General features: G+C 39.3%; 2 protein-coding genes across 5 annotated transcripts; one reads left to right on the plus strand and one right to left on the minus strand.

Annotated features, from left to right (window-relative positions):
* Window positions 1-79: 79 nt before the first annotated feature.
* MRE11 (MRE11 homolog, double strand break repair nuclease) lies at window positions 80-20,533 on the minus strand. Of its 4 annotated transcripts, none has more exons than XM_084285148.1 (20): window positions 20,291-20,533; window positions 20,058-20,172; window positions 19,147-19,279; window positions 18,146-18,306; window positions 17,460-17,547; window positions 16,747-16,888; window positions 15,674-15,788; window positions 14,383-14,568; window positions 13,782-13,953; window positions 13,134-13,214; window positions 12,538-12,664; window positions 10,163-10,290; window positions 7,909-8,082; window positions 6,266-6,328; window positions 5,582-5,798; window positions 4,916-4,993; window positions 3,806-3,861; window positions 3,290-3,357; window positions 2,821-2,902; window positions 80-1,692 (listed from the first exon to the last, which is right to left on the minus strand). In XM_084285148.1, the coding sequence occupies exons 2-20, from the start codon at window positions 20,075-20,077 to the stop codon at window positions 1,648-1,650; spliced, it is 2,136 nt and encodes a 711-aa protein (XP_084141274.1). In that variant the 5' UTR covers window positions 20,078-20,172; window positions 20,291-20,533; the 3' UTR covers window positions 80-1,647. The 4 variants fall into 4 exon arrangements, with proteins under 4 accessions (XP_084141274.1, XP_084141275.1, XP_084141273.1 ...); XM_084285149.1 differs by having other exon boundaries at window positions 10,163-10,266; window positions 20,270-20,533; XM_084285147.1 differs by having other exon boundaries at window positions 20,270-20,533.
* Window positions 20,534-21,181: 648 nt separating this feature from the next.
* Window positions 21,182-23,226, plus strand: ANKRD49 (ankyrin repeat domain 49). Its single transcript, XM_084306263.1, has 2 exons — window positions 21,182-21,466; window positions 22,322-23,226. The coding sequence occupies exons 1-2, from the start codon at window positions 21,194-21,196 to the stop codon at window positions 22,778-22,780; spliced, it is 732 nt and encodes a 243-aa protein (XP_084162389.1). The 5' UTR covers window positions 21,182-21,193; the 3' UTR covers window positions 22,781-23,226.

A 23,226-nucleotide genomic window follows, 5' to 3' on the forward strand; every position in this document is an offset into this window, starting at 1 on the left:
GAAAGAAAATTACATGGATGATTAGGAGTAAGATATTTTTACAGTACATAAATATTTCTGTATTTTGGCATCTCCTTAAGAATTTTAAACTGGATTTTTATTTTTTTTTCTTTCAGTAACAAAACAACTTTAATTTGGACAGCAACATGAACCAAAATATTTTTAAAAACTCAATCCCTCAGATTAAAGTACTCCATACAATTGACATTCAGAATTTACTTAACAGAAATAGTTTTATTAAAAAAGAAACAAAACTCACAACCCCCATTCTCAAGGGCACTTACAGCAGCTTTTTAATTGCATAGGTAATATTGTAAGAGCTTTGATAGCCCTCAACGAAGGGTCAAGACACCAAATTATTTCCAGATGCAGTATGCAGCTGTACAGCTTTGGAAGTTGTTACTGAGCTCTACACTAGAAATTTGATGGTCTTGATTATTTTTATAGAAATCTTCAGGAAGCTCAAGGACCTTTTAGGTGCACTGCTATGGCATTTATGCAGACAAGTAACAACAGTCATGCTCAGCAAAAGCCAGAGCAACATAAATGCCCACTGCCATCTCTTTAATGGAGAACAGAAAAATGCAGAAGTATGGCTTCAGTTACCCACTGTATTTGGTATTTCTCTGACATGCTGGGGTGTTAGCTGATGAACACTTTAGCCTTTCCCTCAATTAGCTCTAAAAGCTGTAGCTGCGGAACACCCTTTTTAGGGGAATGGGAAAAGGGGGAAGAAGAGGAGTGCCTAGGTCTTGGCTCCTTCAACAGAAGGTGTGGTTCCCCCAGTGTGAGTACAGGATCTTCTCTTAAAAGCCTCATTTGGAGAAACATTTGGAAAAACAGTGATGACATTTTAGGATGGCTAAGGCAAAATACCTGAAAAAAATCCGCAAAGAAAACTGTTAAGAGGCAGCAGCTTGCCTGTTACTGGCTCGTTGCTTTATTCAAGCAGTATTCCTTGTGAAGCTGTAAGGTTCTAGCTCTTACGTCTTATTAAGAGGGTAAACACTAACAAAGCAATTCTATCTGAATTCTTTGGCAGTTCTTGAATTATAGAGCAGAAATCATTCCTGCATGCTATGACGTTTAGTAACAGTGTAACAGGAAAACCAAACCCACCATTAAGTTGGAAGCATTAGAACATTTTCCAGCTTTATTACTGGAAACTGTAACTTTAGATTAAAATATTACTCTTCAGAGTTTTCATCTGTAACTGTAGAAAACTGGAATTAAATACAACTTTTGTTTTGCTGGCTGAGTCCATGCCCATATCCATACTTGCATACTGCTAAAGGTTCACAGCTATGAAAAAAATCAAGTCCAAGGGAGTTTTGTACAAATGATACCGTTATGTTATTTACATTTTCCTCACAAAAAGAAAACAAGTTGTTAGAAGTTTTAGAAAGAATTTAGTTTCAGGCAATACTTCAGAATATTAGATGTTCTAGTCTAATGCCCTAAAAGTAACATAACACCCAAATTATACCAAATTTGGTGCCACTGAAACAAAACCAAAACATTTCATACAAGTGAAGATCAAAGGCAAACCATCATTTACAGAGAAATGTCATATGGAGTACGCCCTGCATACTACTTTCCATTTTCTTCACTAACTTTCATGGTCTCTCCTCTACAGTGAAGCAGCAATCATCTGTTTCTTCGTGATGTCACAGCGCTTTGGAATGGATCATCCTGCAATTTGTAAACAGATCAGCATTACTACAAGTAAGATGGATTCCACGTCATAAAAAGCAAAGTTACCTTTAGATTAAACTAGAAAGCCAGGTCACTTTATTTTATGGTTTCTGATAAACCTGTTTTTATTGTTTTTGATATCAAGGAGATGGTATCAAGGAGATATCAATTTAAAAGTCTAAGAAACAAACGTGCAGAAAACAGAAATTGAGTTTAGGTCAGAATGGTCAGAATAGTTGCTGTGAAGTGTGAAGCAACCTATATTGCAGGTGTGACCTTGAAAAGTGTTATTGTTATGAGGAGCATATACTTCAGTCAAGTTTTATCTACGTACATATATCAGACATCATGGTTTACTGGCATTTGCGTGAATCAAAAATAATGTTTCTTCTTGCATGTTCAAGCAAATACAAATTCGTACTCCAGGTACAAGGAGAAGAGACAGCACAGCGGGCAGAATAAGAACACATCATCTCTGAAGTGGTCACTGACATCGTTAAGGGTGTGAACCTCACTGTACCTGACAGTCTGCTATGACAGCACACTGCTTGACAACATAATGTGTATTCAGTGCAAAGCTGTGAATAGACGTTGTACTCATTTATTTATGGAAAAAAAAGCTCTTCCTAGCAGTTGAACTATGTACTGCAAGAACAGACTTTTTAAACCTTAAGACAGTAGTGACATTTTTTTTATAAAGTGTACTTTCATAACATGCAACAATAAAGCAATTAAGAGCCCTGAAAAACAGCCATTTTTAAATGCAAAAATCATAAAAGTCTTCCTTTTCAAAAAGGTAAAAGAAAATAAATGAAAGGACAAAGTCATGTACTAGAAGAGATTACAAATACTTCTTCCCCAGTCAATCTAACTTACTGAAAACATTTCAGCAGTGACAATTAACTGATTAAGAACTGAAGGCAAAAAAGAGTAGATATTTTCCTGGGGTCCCTTTTAGCCTTATTTTTGATGATATGTATATATTTAATTAAAAAAATCTAGTCCCGATAGGAAAAAATAAGTATAATAATTTTACTTGGAAATGTTTTGTTTAAATGGCTTCAAAAAAATAAGCTATAGAAATTCAGATACACACGCATGAAAAAAGGCCACTGTATACCATACCTCATCTGACTCAAAATCAACTCCTCTTGATGTTGTTTGGCTTTGTGAACCTCTTTTACTAAATGAAGATGTAGTTGAGAACCTTGAAACATATAAAGACAAAAAAAAAATATCAGCATGATCTCAAATACCAGACATTTTAAATAAATTTCCCTTCAACTTAGATTTGGACCATCAATATGGAGTTTAATACTGAACAGAAAAAATAATGCGCGGAACGATTCAAATTCTCAAACTACCATACAAATCCTGATACTTTTACCTAGCTTACCTCCATCAGTAAGACCAACTTACTGTTATATGAAGATCACTCACAGGCAAAAAAAAAATACATAAATTCTGTAAGTAATGTTAAGAATTAAAATAATGTATCTATTTCTTTAGGTAGGGTATCAGATCTCTAAATTCTGTCAATTACCAATTAGAAATAAGGCAGTTGTGATAGCACAGACCAAATAAACATACAAACCTTTGATTTACTTTGGAAGAAGGAGTGATACACATGTCTTCCAGATCTGAGTCATCATCTATAATATCCTGAAAAAAAGATACCATTTTTAAAGCTTTTTCACAGAACTTTTTCAAAAACAGTTACATAATTCTGTAGTACTATCATGTAGCTATACAGTTTTTTTTTTTTAAAGTTACTACTTAATTATAATATACACTTGAGAGGGCTTCAGAATAAAACTATAATGTGCAAACAAACATTCAACATTGTAAAAACCCCCAAACCACTCATGTATATACTCTTTGTACCTTACGCTATGGTCAGAAGTAGAATATGGTCTTTGTATTTCTCAAATAGGCCCTGCACCAAAAGAAGGGTCTACAAATTAGCATGCAGAACTTTACTGCTGGAACCGATAGCTTGGGAACATCTACTGGGCTGGGCTAACATTTTGTCCATGCATTTATTTTTCAAATGAGAAGAGAGCAAAAGGCAATAGTTGTGTAGCTTCACTCCTGCCGAGACGCTTCTTACCTCAGAGAAAGATTTAGATGAATTCTGGAAGGGCTCTGTTTTCAAAGACTTAAAGGCTACAATAAAATAAATGTAGTATTTACAAAGTGCTTACATAATAAAATGCAACATGTTACATCATCATCTTCATTAAAGAAAATCTGCTTAGCATTTGTTTCCTCTGGAGGAAAAAAAAAAAAAAAGTAAAACAAGCAAACAATCCCCAAACCAAGACAAGCAAAGGTCCTTGGCAGATAAAGTGTAAGTTAGGTCCTGCTGGCTAGAGTCTGACAACGCAGATCTAACCCCCTGTGCAACTCCAGGTGCTTCCCAGTCTGGCTGAAAAAGTATCAGCAGCATTCTTTACAACAAAGAAAATAGATTACTGTTACTGGGATTCCTCTTTGTCTAACATTTAGTTCACACATTAACACACCTGCTAAAGCTGATTTATGTGCAGGTCATTTGCTGAGAGTCTGATTAATTTACACATAACTTTTGGGTACACCTTTGGGTATTCTGGGTGGGATTCATGTACGAATATATGACCAGTATATATTTTTTCCCTGTAATACTCAGATTAGCTGTTTCCTCAGAGCCTGTCCTCTGTAGCAAGGAAGGGCTGCTCTCACATACCTGGCTTAAACTGCAGATATGTTATTCTTCCCTACTACAAGCTGGTGTTTCTAAAACCTACTATAATGAGTACTACTACTAAAAGACTAAATGCATTTTTCTTAAAGTTTACTAAAATTGTAAGCAAGTTTAAGCTTTTTAACTACTGAAAATATTCGCCATAGAAAGGATGATTTAAGTCGCATTCTTTCCATGCTTATTTCTTAATAAATAAATAAATAAATAAATGCATACAGTACACAGAAAGATGTTGCCTATTCCCAAATCCAGTCAGATATTCCCAGCACATTTCATTTTACCGCCAGCGACAGCAGGACCTAACTACTCTTTTCTTTCTCTCACCACTGTTAGTTACCTTATTTCATTAGAAACAAAAATAATCTCTCCGAGTCGAATTGGACTAAGAGAAATAAAGACAATTAAGGCACTTCACCTTTAAACACCTCCATTACAATATGAGAGCAGATTAGAGTAATGGGCAGAACACAGGCCTACCATCCAGAATCGACTTGTTCTTGGCAGGGACAGACTTGTAGGTTCTGCTGCTAGTAGCTGACTCTTGGCTAGTGTTTCCTGTAGGAACAATAAACAACATGCAAATCTGTAAAGTTTCTTCCCCCTTCATGTGTGATGTAATATTTATATTAAATTTTTATATTTAATAGGCTGCCATAACCGAAGTACTGCTATCACCATAAAATACACAATCACACATAGCCAAGGAGCATTTTAATTTGTTTAGCTTAAGAACCACTCCATTTTTTCAATCACCAGCAATAATAAAGTCTCTTGTAAGCTGTATTAAGATAGAGACAATCTGTACATCACATCCCCTCTAATTGAGGAGATGCATTATGTTGCATATTATTAGCAGCAACAAAGATCTATCCATGCACTTCATAACACAGACCTCCCAATAATGGATCTCTTATGAGCCTATTATGTTTCCACAGCTGTAAAGAAAGATAATTTTAGTTCAGTCACACTGTGAAAATGTCACAACTTAGGCCTTGGAAGGCAGTCAACTGTATATCATACAGTACCAAAAATATTTGAGAATTTTGTTTTTCCAAGAGGAGTTCTTAAGCAACAGACCAGTTCCCTTTTAAGGGGAAAAAAAAGTTAGCAACTACAATGCAAATAATTTCATTTTTTTCTTACCTCTTCCCCTTCGAGACGACCCTCTTACTGTTGAATTTTGTCCTCTTGCACCTCTTGCCCTACCTCTCCCCCGACCCCTCCCTCGAGTCGCTGTTGCAGGAAGGTCATCATCCGAATCGCCATAGGCCTTCGCTCCTGTATCCATGAGCTCTTCATCACTGGAGGCTGACACAAGAACTGCGTCTTCAGATCTGTGAGCTCTAGCCCTGGTCATTGCCTGAAATGCAACAATAAGTGCTGGAGAACTCTTTGCAAAGGCATACGACATCTAGATACAAATCTCAGGGATATCTACAATCTGGCTTGCTGATAAGGACAGTAGCACCACCAAGTTCACCAATAGTACCAATTTCTTCCATTAACATCACTCCCATCCACATCTCCACTGGTCATGGGCTCACAGTTTAGGCTGACAGAGCTCTGAAGGCCAGCCACCTGGTTCAAAGCAAGGGCAACTGAGCCTTCAGGTTCAAATTTCTACGGGAAAAGAGATTTCAAAGGCCAAATCGAGCAGTAGCTTAAGCACACATTATACAAAATCATAAAAATGATTTTGAGAAAAATTCTAATCTGCTCCAATCAGGCAGACAATTTTGGGCATGGATGATGTTGTCAGTCACTTCACTCATATGTAAAAGTCACTACTCTGTTCTTCAATCTAAGTCCAAAACCCAAAGGAGTTACCTCACGAACTTCCTCGTCCTCCTCTTCGGCATTTTTTCTTCTGCTCTCCCTAAATTTTCGCACCTGAGTAAAGAAAAGTTCCCATCAAAATAACAGTTCATTCCATACAATAACCAAAACACAGGAAGTCTTGATCTGTGAATTAAAGTCAACCTCATGTGAGAGAGCAAGAACAACCGAACAGTTTGTTTAGAGCCTTTTCACGCTAACCACCTTATGGGTGATGCTACAGTTTCAGAATCTCACATTCTGTTAGTAAGTCTCCTGTAACTACACCACTGGAAAGAAGGAAGTTGGCACATGAGATACCATGTTCAGGAGAAACAGAATAACTAGACAGGAAGGGACAGTGAAACATGAGTAACTGTAAAGACAGGGTAGGGATGAAGAAGCAAGTTAGAAAGCAATGATATCAAGAGAAACACTGCCATGTATGTACAACTAAGATAGCTTGACTATCTTAGTACAGAAAAGATACAATGTACAGAAAAGATACAATGGGTGAGACTGTATACTGTTTTTTGCTGGGGTAGAGTTAATTTTATTTAGATTATGGTGCTATGTTTTTGATTTCTGATGAAAACAGTGTTGATAACACACCCATGTTTTAGTTATTGCAGAACAGTGCTTACACACAATCAAGATATTTTCTGCTTCTGCTGCTTTCCAGTTCTCTTCCCATCCCAGAGAAGGGAAAAGTGAGCAGCTGTGTGGTGCCAAACTGCCTGCCGGAGACAACTCACAGCAGAGAGAAAGAAGATATTAGATCAGAAGACAAAAAACAAACAAACAAAAACAAACAAAAAAACCCCACACACAAATAAATAAATAAATAAATAAATAACCAACACAAAAGTGGCACCAAAAACCTACAGGTGCTGACTATTGTCTCTAGACCCCTCATGAATTACAGCAACCAGCTAGAAAACAGGTGGGCAGAACATTCCTCCCCTCAGTTCCCCACCAAATTATTGGTGCAAAACCAGTGCAGAGTTACACTGCAGAGTGCCCTGTCCTACCCCGCTTGAATATTAGCCTACAAGGAAATTCCACAAGTTGTCAGAGAGGTTTATTAGGGACTACTAGCTACACAAACACCAGGTCTGGCTCTGAGAGACCACAAGCTGCAAGCAGTTAGAAAGCAGCAAAGCACCTGGAGCATGTTTCCTTTATGGTTGTGCTGTTTGTGTACTTTCTCCCAGGCAATATGAAAAACAGTTTAAATCTCCTCTTTCCTCACACTAGAGATAAGTGGTCAGTGTAGCCCCAGCCCTTCAAGAAATGAAGGGATTGATTTATGTTTTCCTTTTTCATCTACCTTTACTTACTGCAGCAGTGAAATAGCACATACGAGTACATGCTTGCACACAGCCAGAGAGCAAGTTCTATGTACATTAGCAACATGTTTTTTCATCCATGCATGCACAAATAAAGCGAGACTCACTATAAGGATACCATAAAACACACTTCTAACACAAGCTTTTAAAATATGCATCTGAAATTTTACCATACTCATTCCAGAAAATGACGAGAGGCAAGTGTCACATGTGCCCTTCACGCAGGCAAAGCTATTAAACCAGCTTTGTGCACCAACTTCTCTACCATCTGTCTTTTCTGAAGAGTTAAAAGTAACAGAACATTACCTCCTCATCTATTTTTTCTTCCACTGCATCGATGTGACGCTCCTTAAGAAACCTTTGTGTTTTTTCTAGTTGAAATTTCACAAGCTCTTCTATAGCATCTTTCTCTTCTTTGTCCACGAACTCCTGCACTGCTTCTCCCATTCCTCTTTCCGTCAGAAGTGAAAGCTGTACTTTCTTTATAAAAGGGGAAAACAGTTTGTTAACAAGCATCTGCCATCAAAGCATGTGAGAAACATTCCTGCTTTTCTAGCTAAATAGTACATTTGGTTGGTTTCAAAACAAGTAACCTGCATTTAAGATTTCAAGCAGAAAATAGCACATCAATAAGCAAATGTTACTCCTCATAATAGTTACAACTCTCTTGTTACTCGTGTGCTACACCTAACTTAGCAGAGCATTTTCAGATTAGTCAAAGAAAAAACATTTCATGAATAGTAAAGAAATGATGAATGATGATGCTAGTCATACCTAAATTAATTTGTCTGAACCATATTACCAAGAGAGAAGGCAATCTATTTTTTCTTAGTCCAACCTCCTTTTATAAACTAGGACAGACTTGCAAAGACGTAACAAGCTATTAAAAACAGGCACTGAATTATTAAAAATGTGAAATTACTTAGTTTTACTATAACGTTCTAAGAATAAAAATTGGCAGTTACAGAGCTGGACAAATTATTACGAAGCATTAAGAGCTACTAAGGAGAAAACTCTCTGTTGAAATCAAGTTCCGAAATACCAATAGTCCTCACTCATTCATTAAGTCAGATGATATTCATCAAAATACTCTACATCAAGACATTACCAGAGACACTAATTAGTAAAAGTACCAGAAGCTACGAGTGGTGTTTCAAAGCTGCTCTCTTCTCTACATTTCCTCCCCATTACAGTAAGAGACATTCTGGAAAGAAACCCCATACAAATAGCTGAAATAGCAGTTTCTTTTGTCTGTTAGCTAATTTCTTGGTAATAAGCACTGTATATGCTTCTTAACGACGTTTGATCCTTCCATGTGTCCTTAAGGAATTGTATTGCCAGTTCAATCAGAAGTGTAAAACCTTCCCTGAAATGATGCTTAACAGGGGAATAAATTTTAAAGCTATTATAAAATAAGTTTACAAAAGAGTAACGCAGGCATCTCAGAAGAGAGACTGACTGTAATGACACAGACCGTTAACGGTGACTTTCAGCAAGACAAGATCAGGTGCCTACAGAGCCTGAAGCACAAGCTATCCTACCACAAAGTTTAAGACCCCTAAAATCACTCTGGGGCAACAACTACTTCACCCCCACCTTCCTTTATTACCAATGTGAACTTAAATTTTATTATCTCCCTACTGCAAGCCTTCCTGGAACACTGGCGGATTCTTACCAGTCTTTATAAGTGCTGAATGGTGTAAGAGGGACAATTTTTGCGGAGTAAGGGAGGCAAATAAATTAAAATCAAACTTATTTTTCACAGATACAAGAACAGTACCCCGTGTTTGACCCTGCTTCTCCTCCCCATGGGATTTAGGGATGGCTTACATTTGAAGTAGCACCTACTTCTGCACTACTCACCCTGGGTTACATTCCCTGTCATATTCAAAAGGCAAGTAGCCCTTCCAGGGCATAATTTTTGCCATCCTAATAAAGGCCCCTAATGTATGTTTAACATTAGGCATGATGATATAAACTTAGGAATCCTTCCATGTTCTAATAACCCTCTATAAAGCATGTTCTGAAGTAGCTTCTGAAAGTTATGCTTGATCATCCAGATCAAGCATTTCGGTCACTGATTATTATTTTTTTACCTCTGAGACTTTGCAGCCCGGCAGATAGGAATAGGGAATAAATCAGGTTTAACGAAAGAGTGGGAAGAAAGCAAACTATCAGGTGCTCTCTTTGTCCTCCCTGCTCTGCTTTAACGTCGAACTGCACTATGCCTGACGATGCAAATATGATTTGCAAGGTAACAAACCATTCCAAGTTGGTAAAAGTAACTGGTGTGGCCTCTCATTCACCCCACAGTAAATGAAGGTAGCTTCTCAGAGCATGCTGCCTCACGCTTTCCTCCTGTGACAACAGGAGGCATTCATTGGTGCAGCGCAGGCACTGCAAGTAACATGAAGAGTTACCAAATGTTATCAAAACAGCTTATGTTCACATATCCTACATACTTTGTATACAACAATTACTTGTTAACCTAAGGCATATATTTTACCCAGGAATACGCATATAATTAAGTAGGAAATTTATAAAAGGTACAAGGTACAACCTTCTCTGCTGTCTGAAAATACTGCTTTACAAGGTCTTCCACCCTCAGTGTCATCCCCTCAGAAACAGGTCTGCTGACCAGGTCTCCAAAATTAATATTGCTGTCTAAAACAGAAAAGCATAGTGACACTGTTAGCCGTCATTCATGTAGGAGTTTCCAGCTTGTATTTGTGTTGTGGTTTAAGCCGGCCGGCAGCTGAACACCACACAGCCGCTTGCTCACCCTCTCCCCTCCCTCTCTGGGATGGGGGAGAGAAATGGGAAAGTGAAGCCTGTGAGTTGAGATAAAGACAGCTTATTAAGACAGAAAAATAATAACAACAATAATGATAATAACAATAATGATGATAATAGTACTACTACTAATAATGTGTGTGAAACAAGTGATGCACAATGCAATTGCTCACCACCCACTGACCGATGCCCAGCCTAACCCCAAGCAACCAGCCCCCCAATCCCGGCTAGCCACCCCTATATATTGTTCAGCATGACCCCAGATGGTGTAGAATACCCCCCTTTGGCTAGTTTGGGTCAGCTGCTCTGGGTCTGTCCCCTCCCAGCTCTTGCTGCACCCCCAGCCTGCCCGCTGGCAGGACAGAGCAAGAAGCTGAAAAGTCCTTGGCTTGGTGTAAGCACTGCTCTGCAACAATTAAAACATCAGCATGTTATCAGCACTCTTCTCATCCGAAGCCAAAACATAGCACCCTACCAGCTACTAGGAGGAAAATTAACTCTGTCCTAACTGAAACCAGGACAATTTATTATCCCACTGAAAGTAATAGGAAAAAAGATTAATACAGGCTGCTTAACAACCATGGTCCATTTCATATGTAAAGGCTTATTATTCAAACAATACACTATTGTATGCAAACAGGTAAACTTAGCAGATACAACAGTTGTACAAGACAACTACATCTCTAGTAGATACAAAAGGATCTTCTAACTACTGAATGTCTGGAATTAGAAGCTGAATGCTACATCCTGAAGGTTATTATAAGTAAACTCTGAAAGATCACAACAGGAAGAGAACTAAAATGCATCAAAGCACAAGGGACTTTTTATGAGTAACTCTGTTACTAGGGAAGAAACTGTCCTCCAAAGCGTGCTGGCTGATTTTGAGTAGAAAAGGTTCATGGCTCAATGAGGGTGCCCTGCACTCCCAGGAAACAAGGCAGGAATAACAGAAGACTGCCACCTAACTTGTAGAAGTTATCAAAAAGTAATGCAGAGAACCATGGCATTCTTTTCAAGTTTACTTCCTGAAGCAGAGATGCACATTAAGCAGGGAAATGAAAATGTATAGGTAAAAGATGGTGAGAGAGCTATTTTGCATTCTGCAAATGTTGATGAGGTTCTTTAACTCGTCAAAAAAAACAAAGCAAAATAAAACAAGAGCAATGCAGCATAATTAAAAAACCTTCACTAAAAGCAGTTTCCATTTATGAGCCATCATGTTTTGAACTTTACAAAATTGACAATGTAAATAAAAACTGTCAGTGGAATCGGAGTGCTTACAATGCACTAATGTGCAATATTAACAGTTCTTTAGATTAGCACAGTATGTTCTTGTGCAAGCTGTACCTTTATTAGTGACTATTACAAATCCACTAATTAGGCAACATTTATGAACCATTTATTAAAAATTCTAGGCACAGTGAGAAGAGGCACAATAGTAACAGCTATTATTTGTTTTGCAAAAATGCTTGAATAGAGACATACCTGGAACATGCTGAAAAGCTAAAAGCACCTCAAACACAGGACTGATGAGGGCAAACCAAATGCTGCCGTACATTTGCACCACATATCAGATTCTACGATTTGGACTTCTTTAAATATTAAATCAACTCTGAAGCATATCCCCCCAATTAGCATTTCAGGCGCAAATGAACAAATTATTTACTACATAATAAAATTAAGAAAAAAGAACACCACCTACCTTTTTTTCTACAGAATAGGAAAAAAAACAAAAAACAAAAAACAAAAAACAAAGCCAACCATCTCCTTCTAAGAAGTTCCAGAAGCAAGATGTTTAATTCCTTTCATGGTAATCAGCATAGAGTCATGGAATAATTCAGCCTGATATGGGACTACAGGCAACTCAGTAAGATTTGAGGCCAAAGAGAAATGAATTATTTAGCATTAACTATCATAAAGATCCTGTGATGAGTATCAGAATTTTTAGACAAACCCAGGAATCACTTGGAATAGAACAGAGATACTTGTGCAGTGTTTTACCCTTAAATAGGACCATATATCTTTACTCGTCCTGTAACACATTAGGTGGTAGACACCATGGTTTAGTAATGGCTAGGTAATGAAACAATAGAAGAAAAATGAAAATCAAGGAAAGGAAATGATTCTTTCCTTTCAAATTACCATTTTTCACTTTTTGCTCACGACGTCTGAAGAAGTGTATGATGTCTTTTGGGTTAGCCACCTTATCCACGTACTTCTGGCTAAAACGAAAGATGCTGAATGGCTCAAAGCCACCTGTATAATCAACCTAAGGGAGGATTGAAAGAATTTAAACATGAAACAAACAGAAAAAAGAGAAGCCACACAAAGCAAGCAAGCTTGTTATCCTACGAAGCAAAAATTAAAGTAAAAGTCAGCCTAAAATTAATACTTTACTATGGCATGCAGAATAGCTAATAAGAGCCCAGATCCATAACTTGTTCCATTTACCATCCTTAAGGAAAGCTTCCATATTTTAGGTTAGGAACCAACACAGGGCAATACGACTTAAAAAATAATAATTTTGGTCACCTTACTCAGGCCAGCAATGAAGTACACTGATGAACAATCTCATTCTTTACCATACAATGTTGGTTATATCACAGGTTAATTAAAGCAGTTTGAATTTGCCTGTATACAGTAAGAAATTTTATGTATTTATACAATAAGTATGATTTTGCTTTGAAACTTTTCACAGGGACTTTTCAAAACAAAACCCAAATGGAACAACGTCTTACTCGTAATCTTATGAGAGGCTTGTCCGGCTGGCGTGGATTTCCTAGGCGTTCTCTTTCTGCGTTATCCAGCATCATTTCAACCTACGAAGCAGAAGGAGGATTTCAGTTCCACTTTGCCCTCGTAAAGATGCCTGAACCCTTCAAATATAACTTGCTTATCTTTGAAATACAGCTTAGTCCAGCAGCATCTACATCGGTGATCATTCATACTATTTTACTCTGTAGCTTGAGTTCCAGTTCCAGGGAAAGGCAGAAAGAGTCAAATACAGACCTGAGAGCAATCAATGAAACTGCCTTGGTTACTTGGGCCATTTCACACTGCACAGCCCAGCTCCCAGGGTTTAGGTGCACGTATTTATGGTGGTTCCAAAGTGTACATCTTACACCGTCTCATTCTCAGGTAGTTTCTACAGAAAGATGATGTGGGCCCCCATAAAGCTGCTACAGCCTGCTTTAGTTGCTCATCCTGGTCTGGAGGCCAAAGCTGCAGTGAACATCATGGAACTGGCCTCTGTGGAAACACTACTCAAGTCCATCTCATGTAACATTGGAGAAGAAATAAGGTTCATCTTCCCCTTTTACAACCAGTCACAGCTCACCCTCCCTGCCCACATGCTGTTACCATAAACCATAAGCGTTACAAGTTACCTTTTCCATGCAGAACGCTTGTATTGCCTGAGTTACTTTGGGATTGTCAGGATTAAAAAGATCTGGATGATCAGCTAGGACAACATCTTCGATGTAGAAAGTTCGCACTGTTTCTAAAGGAATCTTGTGCATTTTCATTTTTTTCCCTTTAACATGCAGCAGACCAATGTGTCTACAAGGAGAAAGTTCTCTTTAAGTTTGTATCTTCCAGTACAAAACCGTGTTTTAAATTAATGTTTACGTTACAGGGGTAAAAACTTAGAAGCTATAGCAAGTTCTCAGATATCTATTTCAGGGTTGGCACTGCCAAACTTCAATCCCATTATATTCAGATTGTGTTTGTTCTTTTTACAAGCAGATGTACACACTTCATGTATTTCAAATTATCTGGGTGTGACCCCTCTTGGATAAGTTACATTTGCTACAAACATTTGGCTTCGTTCTAAGTAAACCAAACTTATCCCAGGCACCTATTCAATCTGTTACACTGTAACACAAATCCCTTCATGCTTAAGAGAAGTATTTTTCTTTTGATATTTCTGAACACAACACACTTAAAGCAAGAGATAAACAACAAAAGAATAAATAAAAACACACACACTTCTTCACAGCTTCTCCAGGGGACAGAGATGTCACCACCGAACTTCCCGGCTGAGAAACATAGAAATTTTGCTGCTCATTTGGGACTGGAGCTATTTTACACTCATGTTCATGACCCCACACAACGAGATTAATAAAGTCATCTAAAAACTGCTCTGGAATGTAGTTGGTGGCTCCATGCTTGCTCCTGTACAAGAAAAGAAAAGAATAATTAGAATGTGTACAGTCACAGGTGAGCACAGGTGGGGAGCGAAGGAGGTGAAAACCATCCATGTGATTTAAAGCGATAGAGAAGCTCTAGCAAAAATAGCTGAGATACATTTCACATCCGCTATTCTTCAAGGCTTTTTTCCTATGCAATTATTTGAAGTATCTGGGTAAACAAAAAGGCAACTTACAGATTTAAGCCATAAAGTTAGTTAATTTGCACAGGGAAGGTTTTCAGTAGCATTTTTTCTGTTCTGAATGAAGCTCACTCTTTTCTACTTCCCTCATTGGACCTCCATTTTCTTTTTAACTGGCTTGCAAAGCTTTCAGTTATCTTCCATGTGAATGCTTTTATAGCACCTAATTGTTTTGTTTTTTGTTTTTTAAATGGTGAGGGGAAAAAAAAAAAAGAAATAAAAAGATATAGGACACACCACCCTCTATCCCTTTCCAGAAGATGGAGGAAACGAAGCAAGACAGAGTTCCTTTAGCCTACTGGACAGAGATCAATACACAGGGTTCCCAGCTCTATTTGTTTACTTCTCCCTCACCATTACTTCCCATATGAGGACTTCATGAAATTTCATGGAAAATTATATTACAGAATCTGGAAGAGAACCCTGCCTGTTCCTACTGACACTGCTGGGAGAAGTGTGCAGGCAGAAAGAACACACACTACCTCTCCTCTGTCTGAGACACTGGAACGGATATGAGTGCAAGTGAAGACACAGCACTAATGAAATTATAGTTCAAACAAGCACAGAAAATGGCATTTTAAGTTTACTGCTTTTTCAGCTGTAACATACAGACTTAAGACCTAATTATACACATATCACACTACCTACCCTCTTTCCTCCCCCTCAACTATGAGAGTTTGAGAAGTAACTTCCCCAACATCTCCAACTCATTTATTTCAACTCTTTTCCTTGATGATTCTTCTCTAAGAACAGCTCTAAGTCTGCTATTCACAAGAAGCACCAGCCACCATAGCTGGCTTTCTCTCCTATGCTTTTCAAGGCACTTTAATTAAAACAAACGATAAAACCCGAAAATTTAAGTCACCATAATCCATTCAGTACTGGTACCTGTTCTGATGAATCACAAACAAGTTAAACCAACTGTCTTCATCTTCCTTTGGTCTCAGCATGGTTACCTGTTTATTGACAAACATACGGTACAACCTCTCATCTGGGATGGCTCCTGTAATGGACAAAACAATCCATCATTGTTGTGTGGTATAAGTATCACACAAAAATATATCAACTATCAGCTCTTGACAAACATCAGGAGGTATATACCGACTCTTTATTTCATAGCATTTTAGTTAGCAACTCTGTTAAAAAAAAAAAAAAAAAAAAAAGCATAGGGAATACAACTCTGTGGCAAGACCAGATCTTCATTTTCATGACCTGAGAGGTCTAAGGCATTGTTCTGTTTGAATTCATAATAAAGTATAAATTTGTTATTTTACTAGACAGCATTCTGCAAGTAAGACATTGTAACATGAAATGCACCTTTAAATAACTGCTAAAAGCAGTTTTGTTAACTACATCAAGATTTAAACCTCATCAGTTTTCTGTGCTGAACACACTATGGGCAGAATTAAAAATGTGAGGTTTATTTTTCTTGTTGATGGAGTAAGAACTATATTTTGTTGTAAGGTGGACTCTAAAACCAGACACTGAGATAGGGTTCTTAAACGTCCTTAGAAATTCTCTAGAAAACAAGAAATAAACAATGAATTCTACAAAGTCTATGCTTTCCCACAGAGCAGGAAGAAGTCTGCAACACCTCTGAACAATCTGTCACTGGCTACCTCCTCCATGTTTTTAAGCCAGAGACAACCCAGCAGTGGAATAAACCTGACATTTTACAAGACATCTGAATTAAGCAAAGGTACGCTAAGTGGCAGGGGACCTACAAAGGTGGAACCACAAGACCAAGAGGTTAACATGTTGAAGTCACAGACTATGGACACAGCTGGCACAGCTGCATTTCTAAGCAGCAACACTCTCACCAAACTGATACACCTTAATTTAGTGTTACTTAGACATCTGTGTTTGCTGCAGCACAGGATGTTCGTTCCAACTTATTTCACAGCTATTAAGCTTTGGTAATGCACAACAGTTGAGCCACAGTCTGGCAGAAGAACACTTACCTAAGCCATACAGAGCAATTTTTGTTCTACCCTTACGCAATAAAATGGGGCTAATATCTATTTTCTCCACAGAAGTTGAACGCCCGAAGTGATTCACCAGTCCTGCACAGCTTAAAATATCCAATGCACACAGTGCATCAGCCTGTGGAAAATAGGAAGAAACAAATCTAAAAATCTGTGAACAGGCTATGTTCTTTTTTTGTGCTTAGCTGTAGATGTTTACTTTCAAACAATCATTTCAGTTATTATTCGTTTATCTTCCTCAAAAATAAATGGCCACACAATTGAAGACGCATATCAATTGTACACGCAATCAAAGCACAAGTCCAAGTATCAATATTTCTTTTCCTTAAGAAAAAGGCTTTCAGTCTTCATAGAAACAATTTGTTCTCAAAACTTTCTGAAGGGCTGTCACTTCTTGGTATGAGAAGCGATTCTTTTCCCAATTACCAAAGTTTATGGAATCTGAGATTTAATATACTTTGAGCACAAATATAATCTGTGTGGATACCTTAATTTCTTTCAATTCTTTTTAATACCACACTTAAGCTGTTGTCACTAATCAAGACTTCTAAAGAAACACAAAATATTTATGCAAAGAGTGGAGCAACTGACTAGCCTGTTCGCCAAGAACTGTATTTCTATAAAAGCCTGTATTTCTACAATACTGGTTTTGTAACAGAGCAGTAGAATGAGGATAATAATTACATTACCCCTGTCGGATCATCGTGATTGCCATGAATACTAAAAATTGGAATAGAAATGTTGAGATTTCCATCTTGATAGTTCACCCATGGAAACCTGAACGAAAAGAAGAAAAGTTAAATTATTCAACTTTGCAGATTTATTCTGCAAATCCATGTACAGATAATTCCCAATATTCTCTTCAAATTACTGTCATCACAAATACATGGCAGTGGCACAAATGATTGCCAAGTGGCTATGTTTAAGTTTAAGCTCCACAGCATAAGAAGATTCTTATTCATTGTCTGGAATGGAACTTCCTACTAGGAACATTGTAGCAAATATATTTATATTTTTAGACTGGGTTGTGCAGCCTTTATTTACACACAAAAAACTGTTTATTTTAGTTTCTTTAAGTTAGACAATTCCTTTAAGTTAGTTTACTTGCAGGATACAACCTAGTTTTTACTTAGATATATAAATTATTACAAGAAATTCAGAAGTTTCTCAAAAATACGGTGTCCAGTCATTTATAGACTTAAACAGTGAAAGATGATAGATGAAGCAATCCTACCAGCTGCCCCATACAAGCAAGTCTAAAGCTTCAAAGTTTCAGTCACAGAGGAAAAGCATTAAAAACAAAATAAAATCACAACACATTCACCCCATATGAAAACAAAACACGTGGTGTCATGATTCATAGGAAGGGACTTACTTGCTGTATTGAAAATTAACTGCCTGATCACTCAAAATTTCAAAGTGAATAGGACGATCACCCATGCAGTATTTTCTCAGCGACTCTAAACAAGAATGTATTGTTTTCCTGGAAGGTTTGTTGTCATGAAAGAGGTCCCCACCTAATAAAACAAAGTCCACCTGTATATAACAAAGAGCTCTATTATTTTAATACAACATTTTGAAGTACTTTGAAAGACCTATAATCAAATCGATTAAATTAATTCTGCTAAGGAGTTCCACATATCTCATACCTGGACTTCTAGATAAAATGAGTCTGTGGCTAGAGATATTGGGATTTAATTTTCTCATGAAACAAACGTTACATATACACACGCATTTTTCAGAATAATTTAGTTAAATATATATTTTAATAGACCGTTTACGAAGAGCTATAGGACAAAACAAGACAGCGTTTAAAGACTGGGATTTAATTTTCTCATGAAACAAATGTTACATATACACACATGCATTTTTCAAAATATTTTAGTTAAATATATATTTTAATAGACCATTTATGAAGAGCTATAGGACAAAACAAGACAGCGTTTAAAGAAGGCAGCAAAGTGTTTTAATAAGTGTCCCTAGATTGTCTCCTGAACCTTTCCTTTGATGGCCTGAAGAATTGCTTTATTTTTTCATTGCTACGGTACCAAGGGTGACGAACCCGGTGCCTCTCTTTGCATTACTTTGAGAAGTAATAGAAGTAACTAGAAGTACTAGTTTGAGCTCAGCTTTTGAAGCAGCATAGAAAATACAAAAGTCAACATTTCAAATAATTTGACTAAGAAACCTTTCCAAGCACTACATCTGTTTGTATCTGAATGAAGGAATATGCATTTCTTTTAGAAATGTAACTGGTTGCAATAATGTGTTTGATAGTAGTAAGGATTATAGCAGAACTAAGTTTTGTGGTTTCTGGCAGGTTGGAAGGGATTTTGCACAGTATCTCTGCTTTACTTTCTAAAAAGCAATACTTACTTCATTTTTTTGAGCCTGCTCCAAGATTTCATTAAAAGTTACAAATGTGTCATTTCCACGCACTGGGTCCTTCTCCAAATAGCCAAGATGAATATCAGTAGCAATCAGTATTTTAAAGGTATCTTCATCATCCCTGAATTAAACGGGAGAATTTGTTAGCAGAATATTTCAGAATTTCAAAACACGTGATTAAGATAAGCAGTTCTGTCCAAAGTTATTAATTACACAGTAGATCTAGTACAAAATTCTGTCCAGATATCCTTCCAGTAACACTCACAAAACATTTCACTACATTACTTGCAAATGGCACTCGACCAAACAAACTGGTTTCAAAACGAGATTATCCCGATCAGTCTGCTTTAGTGAAGGGCTGCAAGTATCTAATGAAAAACTAAATCATGGAATCAGAGAATCATTAAGGTTGGAAAAGACCTTCAAGATCCACCCAGCAATTCCAACCATCTGCCTACCACCACTAACACCACTGAACCATGTCCCTAAGCACTACATCCAACCTTTCCTTGAACACCCCCAGGGACGGTGACTCCACCACCTCCATGGGCAACCCGTCCCAGTGCCTGACTGCTCTTCCTGAGCAGAAATGTCTCCTCATTTCCAACCTGAACCTCCCCTGGCACAACTTGAGGCCATTCCCTCTAGTCCTATCACTGGTTATCTGCGACAAGAGGCCAACCCCCAGGAGCTTTGCAGGTTTTCTGCCTTTGATTTGGGGAATAGACATTCAATTTCTCCGTTTACACTGGTAATTATGAAAATACAAGGGGAAGCACGATGCTCAGAAGGCCCTGAAGGGAAACACAAATCCACGTCTGAGCCGTTAACTCATTCGCAGTGCACAAAATCCGTGTTATCTGATATAAAAGAAGAACCGGACGGAGACAGGAGCTTACTGCGAGCTGAGGGCGCTCATCTTGCTGCCAGCACTCCCCACCACAGGGCTCCGGGCACAGCGCAGCGAGGCAGGGCGCGGGGTCCCCTTCTGCTTTCACGGATCCCGTGCGAAGCCTGAGGGACAAGAGAACACAAACGGGTTAGGAGGAAGGGCACAGCAAGCTGAATCGGCAATTATTCAGTATTTTAGTTAAAAAAAATAATAACAAACCCAAACGCTTGGGCTACCCACTGACGGCCGGGATCGCGCCCGCCCCCTCACACGGCCCGGGGGGCTGAGGGGAGCCGAGAGGGGCCGAAGGGAACCGAAAGGAGCCGAAGGGGAACAGAGGGGGGCCGAAAGGAGACGAACGGGAGCCGAAAGAAGCCGAAGGAAGCCGATGGAAGCCGAACGGGAGCCGAAGAAAGCCGAAAGGAGCCGAAGGGGCCCTCACCCTAACTCGGGCCCCGGTCGCCTGGCGCCGTCTCCATGGCGCCGAGCGCCGCTCTCGCGAGACTTCCCGGCTCGCTCGGCGGCGCGATTGGCCGGCCGGGCCGGAAGGGTTCCTCGCGCAGGTGGGCGCGTAGCCCCGCCCCCTGGGGAGACTGTGCTGGGAGGGGCAGGTGCGCGGGGGAAGCTAAGCAGGGCCGGGCAGGGGGCGAGCGTGGATGGGAGACCCGCGGGGCTGGGTGCGCTGAGGGAGGCGGCGGCGCCGCGCTCGGGTAGGGATGGGGGAGCCAGGGGCGGTCGGGGGGGTTCCTGCTGGGTTCAACCGAGCCTCCGAGGGGTTGGGGTGGGTGTTGGGGCCCTCCCCGGGCTGTCCCTGGAGGGTTGTGGTGCCTGGAAGGCAGGGCTGGGGTGTGAGGGGTAAATGGCGGCAGCTGGGGGGTGCTGGGGTGGTGCTGGCTGTGGGGAGAAGCAGAAATTCTGCTTTAAAATGAAGCGTTTCGCCCAAATGTTGTGTTTATAAAATGCCTGTGGCTTTAGGTAATGAAATATGTGCTTAGTCCTACGCAGTCTGCAGCTGGTGTCACTTCTGGTGTTGGATTATGTGGTGTTTTGTAGCATGAGTATTAATGGGGAGTTCAGCTAGTGCACGAATAACTTGTTATAAACCTCATTATATCTCTGCTCCTTGCAGATGCTAACAAAAAAATGAGTAAAAGCAAGGATACTGCTGAAAAAAATGTCGACGAAAGAGACGAGGACAGCGATGAGCTAGCTGAGTACACGGAGAGCTTCAACCAGCTGGAGCTGCTGGAAACGCACCGGCACCTGATTCCCGTGGGCACGCAGAGCTGCTGGTCGGGGCAGTCGGATGACGAAGATGAGGAGCAGGAGAAAAGCGAGGAATGGTATGAAATGCAAGAAAAAAAGATGGAAAAAAATCCAGAGAAACTGCTGCTCTGGGCAGCCGAAAACAATCGGGTAAGGCATTTATTCAGTGTATCACCGACAGGAATATTAGCCTGAATAGGCGTCTACAGTTTCTTCCACGATCCCAAACTTCCCTGTGTGCTCCTTTATCTGTCTGAACTACCTGGATCCAGGTTTTGCAAGGCAGTCTGAAAAGCAGCTTGCTTTTCAGTCCACAAACGCTAAAATATTTCTGGGTCAATTAGCTTGCAGAAGAAACACTTTGATTGTAGTTCAAAGTTAAAATAACAGCGCTGTTTTTAAGTTTGTATAAAACAAAAACATGCCAGACCCTTTCTTCAAGGCAGGTAAGCCTTTTAACTGGGGTGGAGAGGGCATATTTGAAGCTTTATTTTCTTCAAAGCTATTTGTACAGAGAATGTGTGACTGTTTTCCTATCTCTTTCTTGGATAAGAAGTTCTTCATTTTTTCAGTAATAACTAACTTCTAATTAGCTAAGTTTGTTCTTAACTTCCAAGAATAAAGTGGAGATTCCTGATGGGTACCTTATTACACCCATGTGTGCATTTATTTTCATTGATTGCCTTTGTTATATGCACAAGATCCACCTATAGTTTTGTGGAGGCTTGTGTTTCTTCACAGTGAATGGGGAAGTCTGAGGCACTGCTGCTAAATGCCCAAAGCTAAGTGGGGCAAACCGTGGTTGTGTGTTTTTGTGCCAGTCTGAGCTGGATATCTGTTTATTTTAGGTAACCATAACTGGTTTCATTTTAAAATTTTGTGTTATGTAGTCCTGAGAGTGAGAGAAACTGCTTTTTCCTAAAAGATCTAAAGATGGGTAGAACACCAGAAGCAATGCATCTTGTTTGCTGAGTTTCTTAATAAATTACTGTTTCACTTCAATAGCTGAGTACAGTGAGGAGGCTCCTTTCCGAAAAGCTGGCCCCCATTAACGCTCGTGACGAAGACCAGTACACCCCTCTGCATCGAGCTGCCTACAGCGGGCACTTGGACATGGCACGGGAATTGGTCGCCCAAGGGGCAGATGTTCACGCGCAGACGGTGGATGGCTGGACGCCCCTGCACAGCGCGTGCAAGTGGAACAACACAAAAGTGGCCTCGTTCTTGCTTCAGCAGGGCGCAGACATCAACGCCCAGACAAACGGCTTGCTGACACCACTGCATATTGCCGCGGGGAACAAAAACAGCAGAGAAACCCTGGAACTTTTGCTGATGAATCGCTACGTGAAAGCAGACCTGAAAAATAATCTGGATGAAACTGCCCTCGACATCGCCAGGAGGACTGACGTATATCACTACCTTTTTGAAATAGTAGAAGACTGCATAAATGCTGTGACTCCGTAAAAGTTGTGGTTAAACTCGTGGGTGTGGGTTTTCCTACCTCTTGTCTGTCACGCAACGTTCTGCATGCTTGTTAGTGGTGGTCTGTCCCTTCGCAACAAGGCTTTCAGTTCAGAGACTTGGGTGTTCTTCAGCCAGGTTACTTTCTGCAAATCAACTCAGTGCTTTCCCTCATACTTTGAAATGTTATTTCTGTTATCGAGGTATTCAGAAAATCTCAGTGATTTCAGTGAGTCTGTTTAATTAGTGCAAATTTGAAGGGACTTTTGTAATTGGTCCAAAACAATGTCAAAGCAAGAGGGAAAACTGGACTATTTCTGTGAAAGAATTCAGGCTTGGTTATACAAAATTTATTACAGCTCAAGAGAAAATTATTTTTTCAGAAATTTAATTTTTTAAGAAATTGCATGAAAGCTCAGTATGAATGTAACTTATTTGGGTGATACACA

Source organism: Netta rufina (genome assembly GCF_964035555.1).
Source record: "Netta rufina genome assembly, chromosome: 1".
Taxonomy (NCBI): domain Eukaryota; kingdom Metazoa; phylum Chordata; class Aves; order Anseriformes; family Anatidae; genus Netta; species Netta rufina.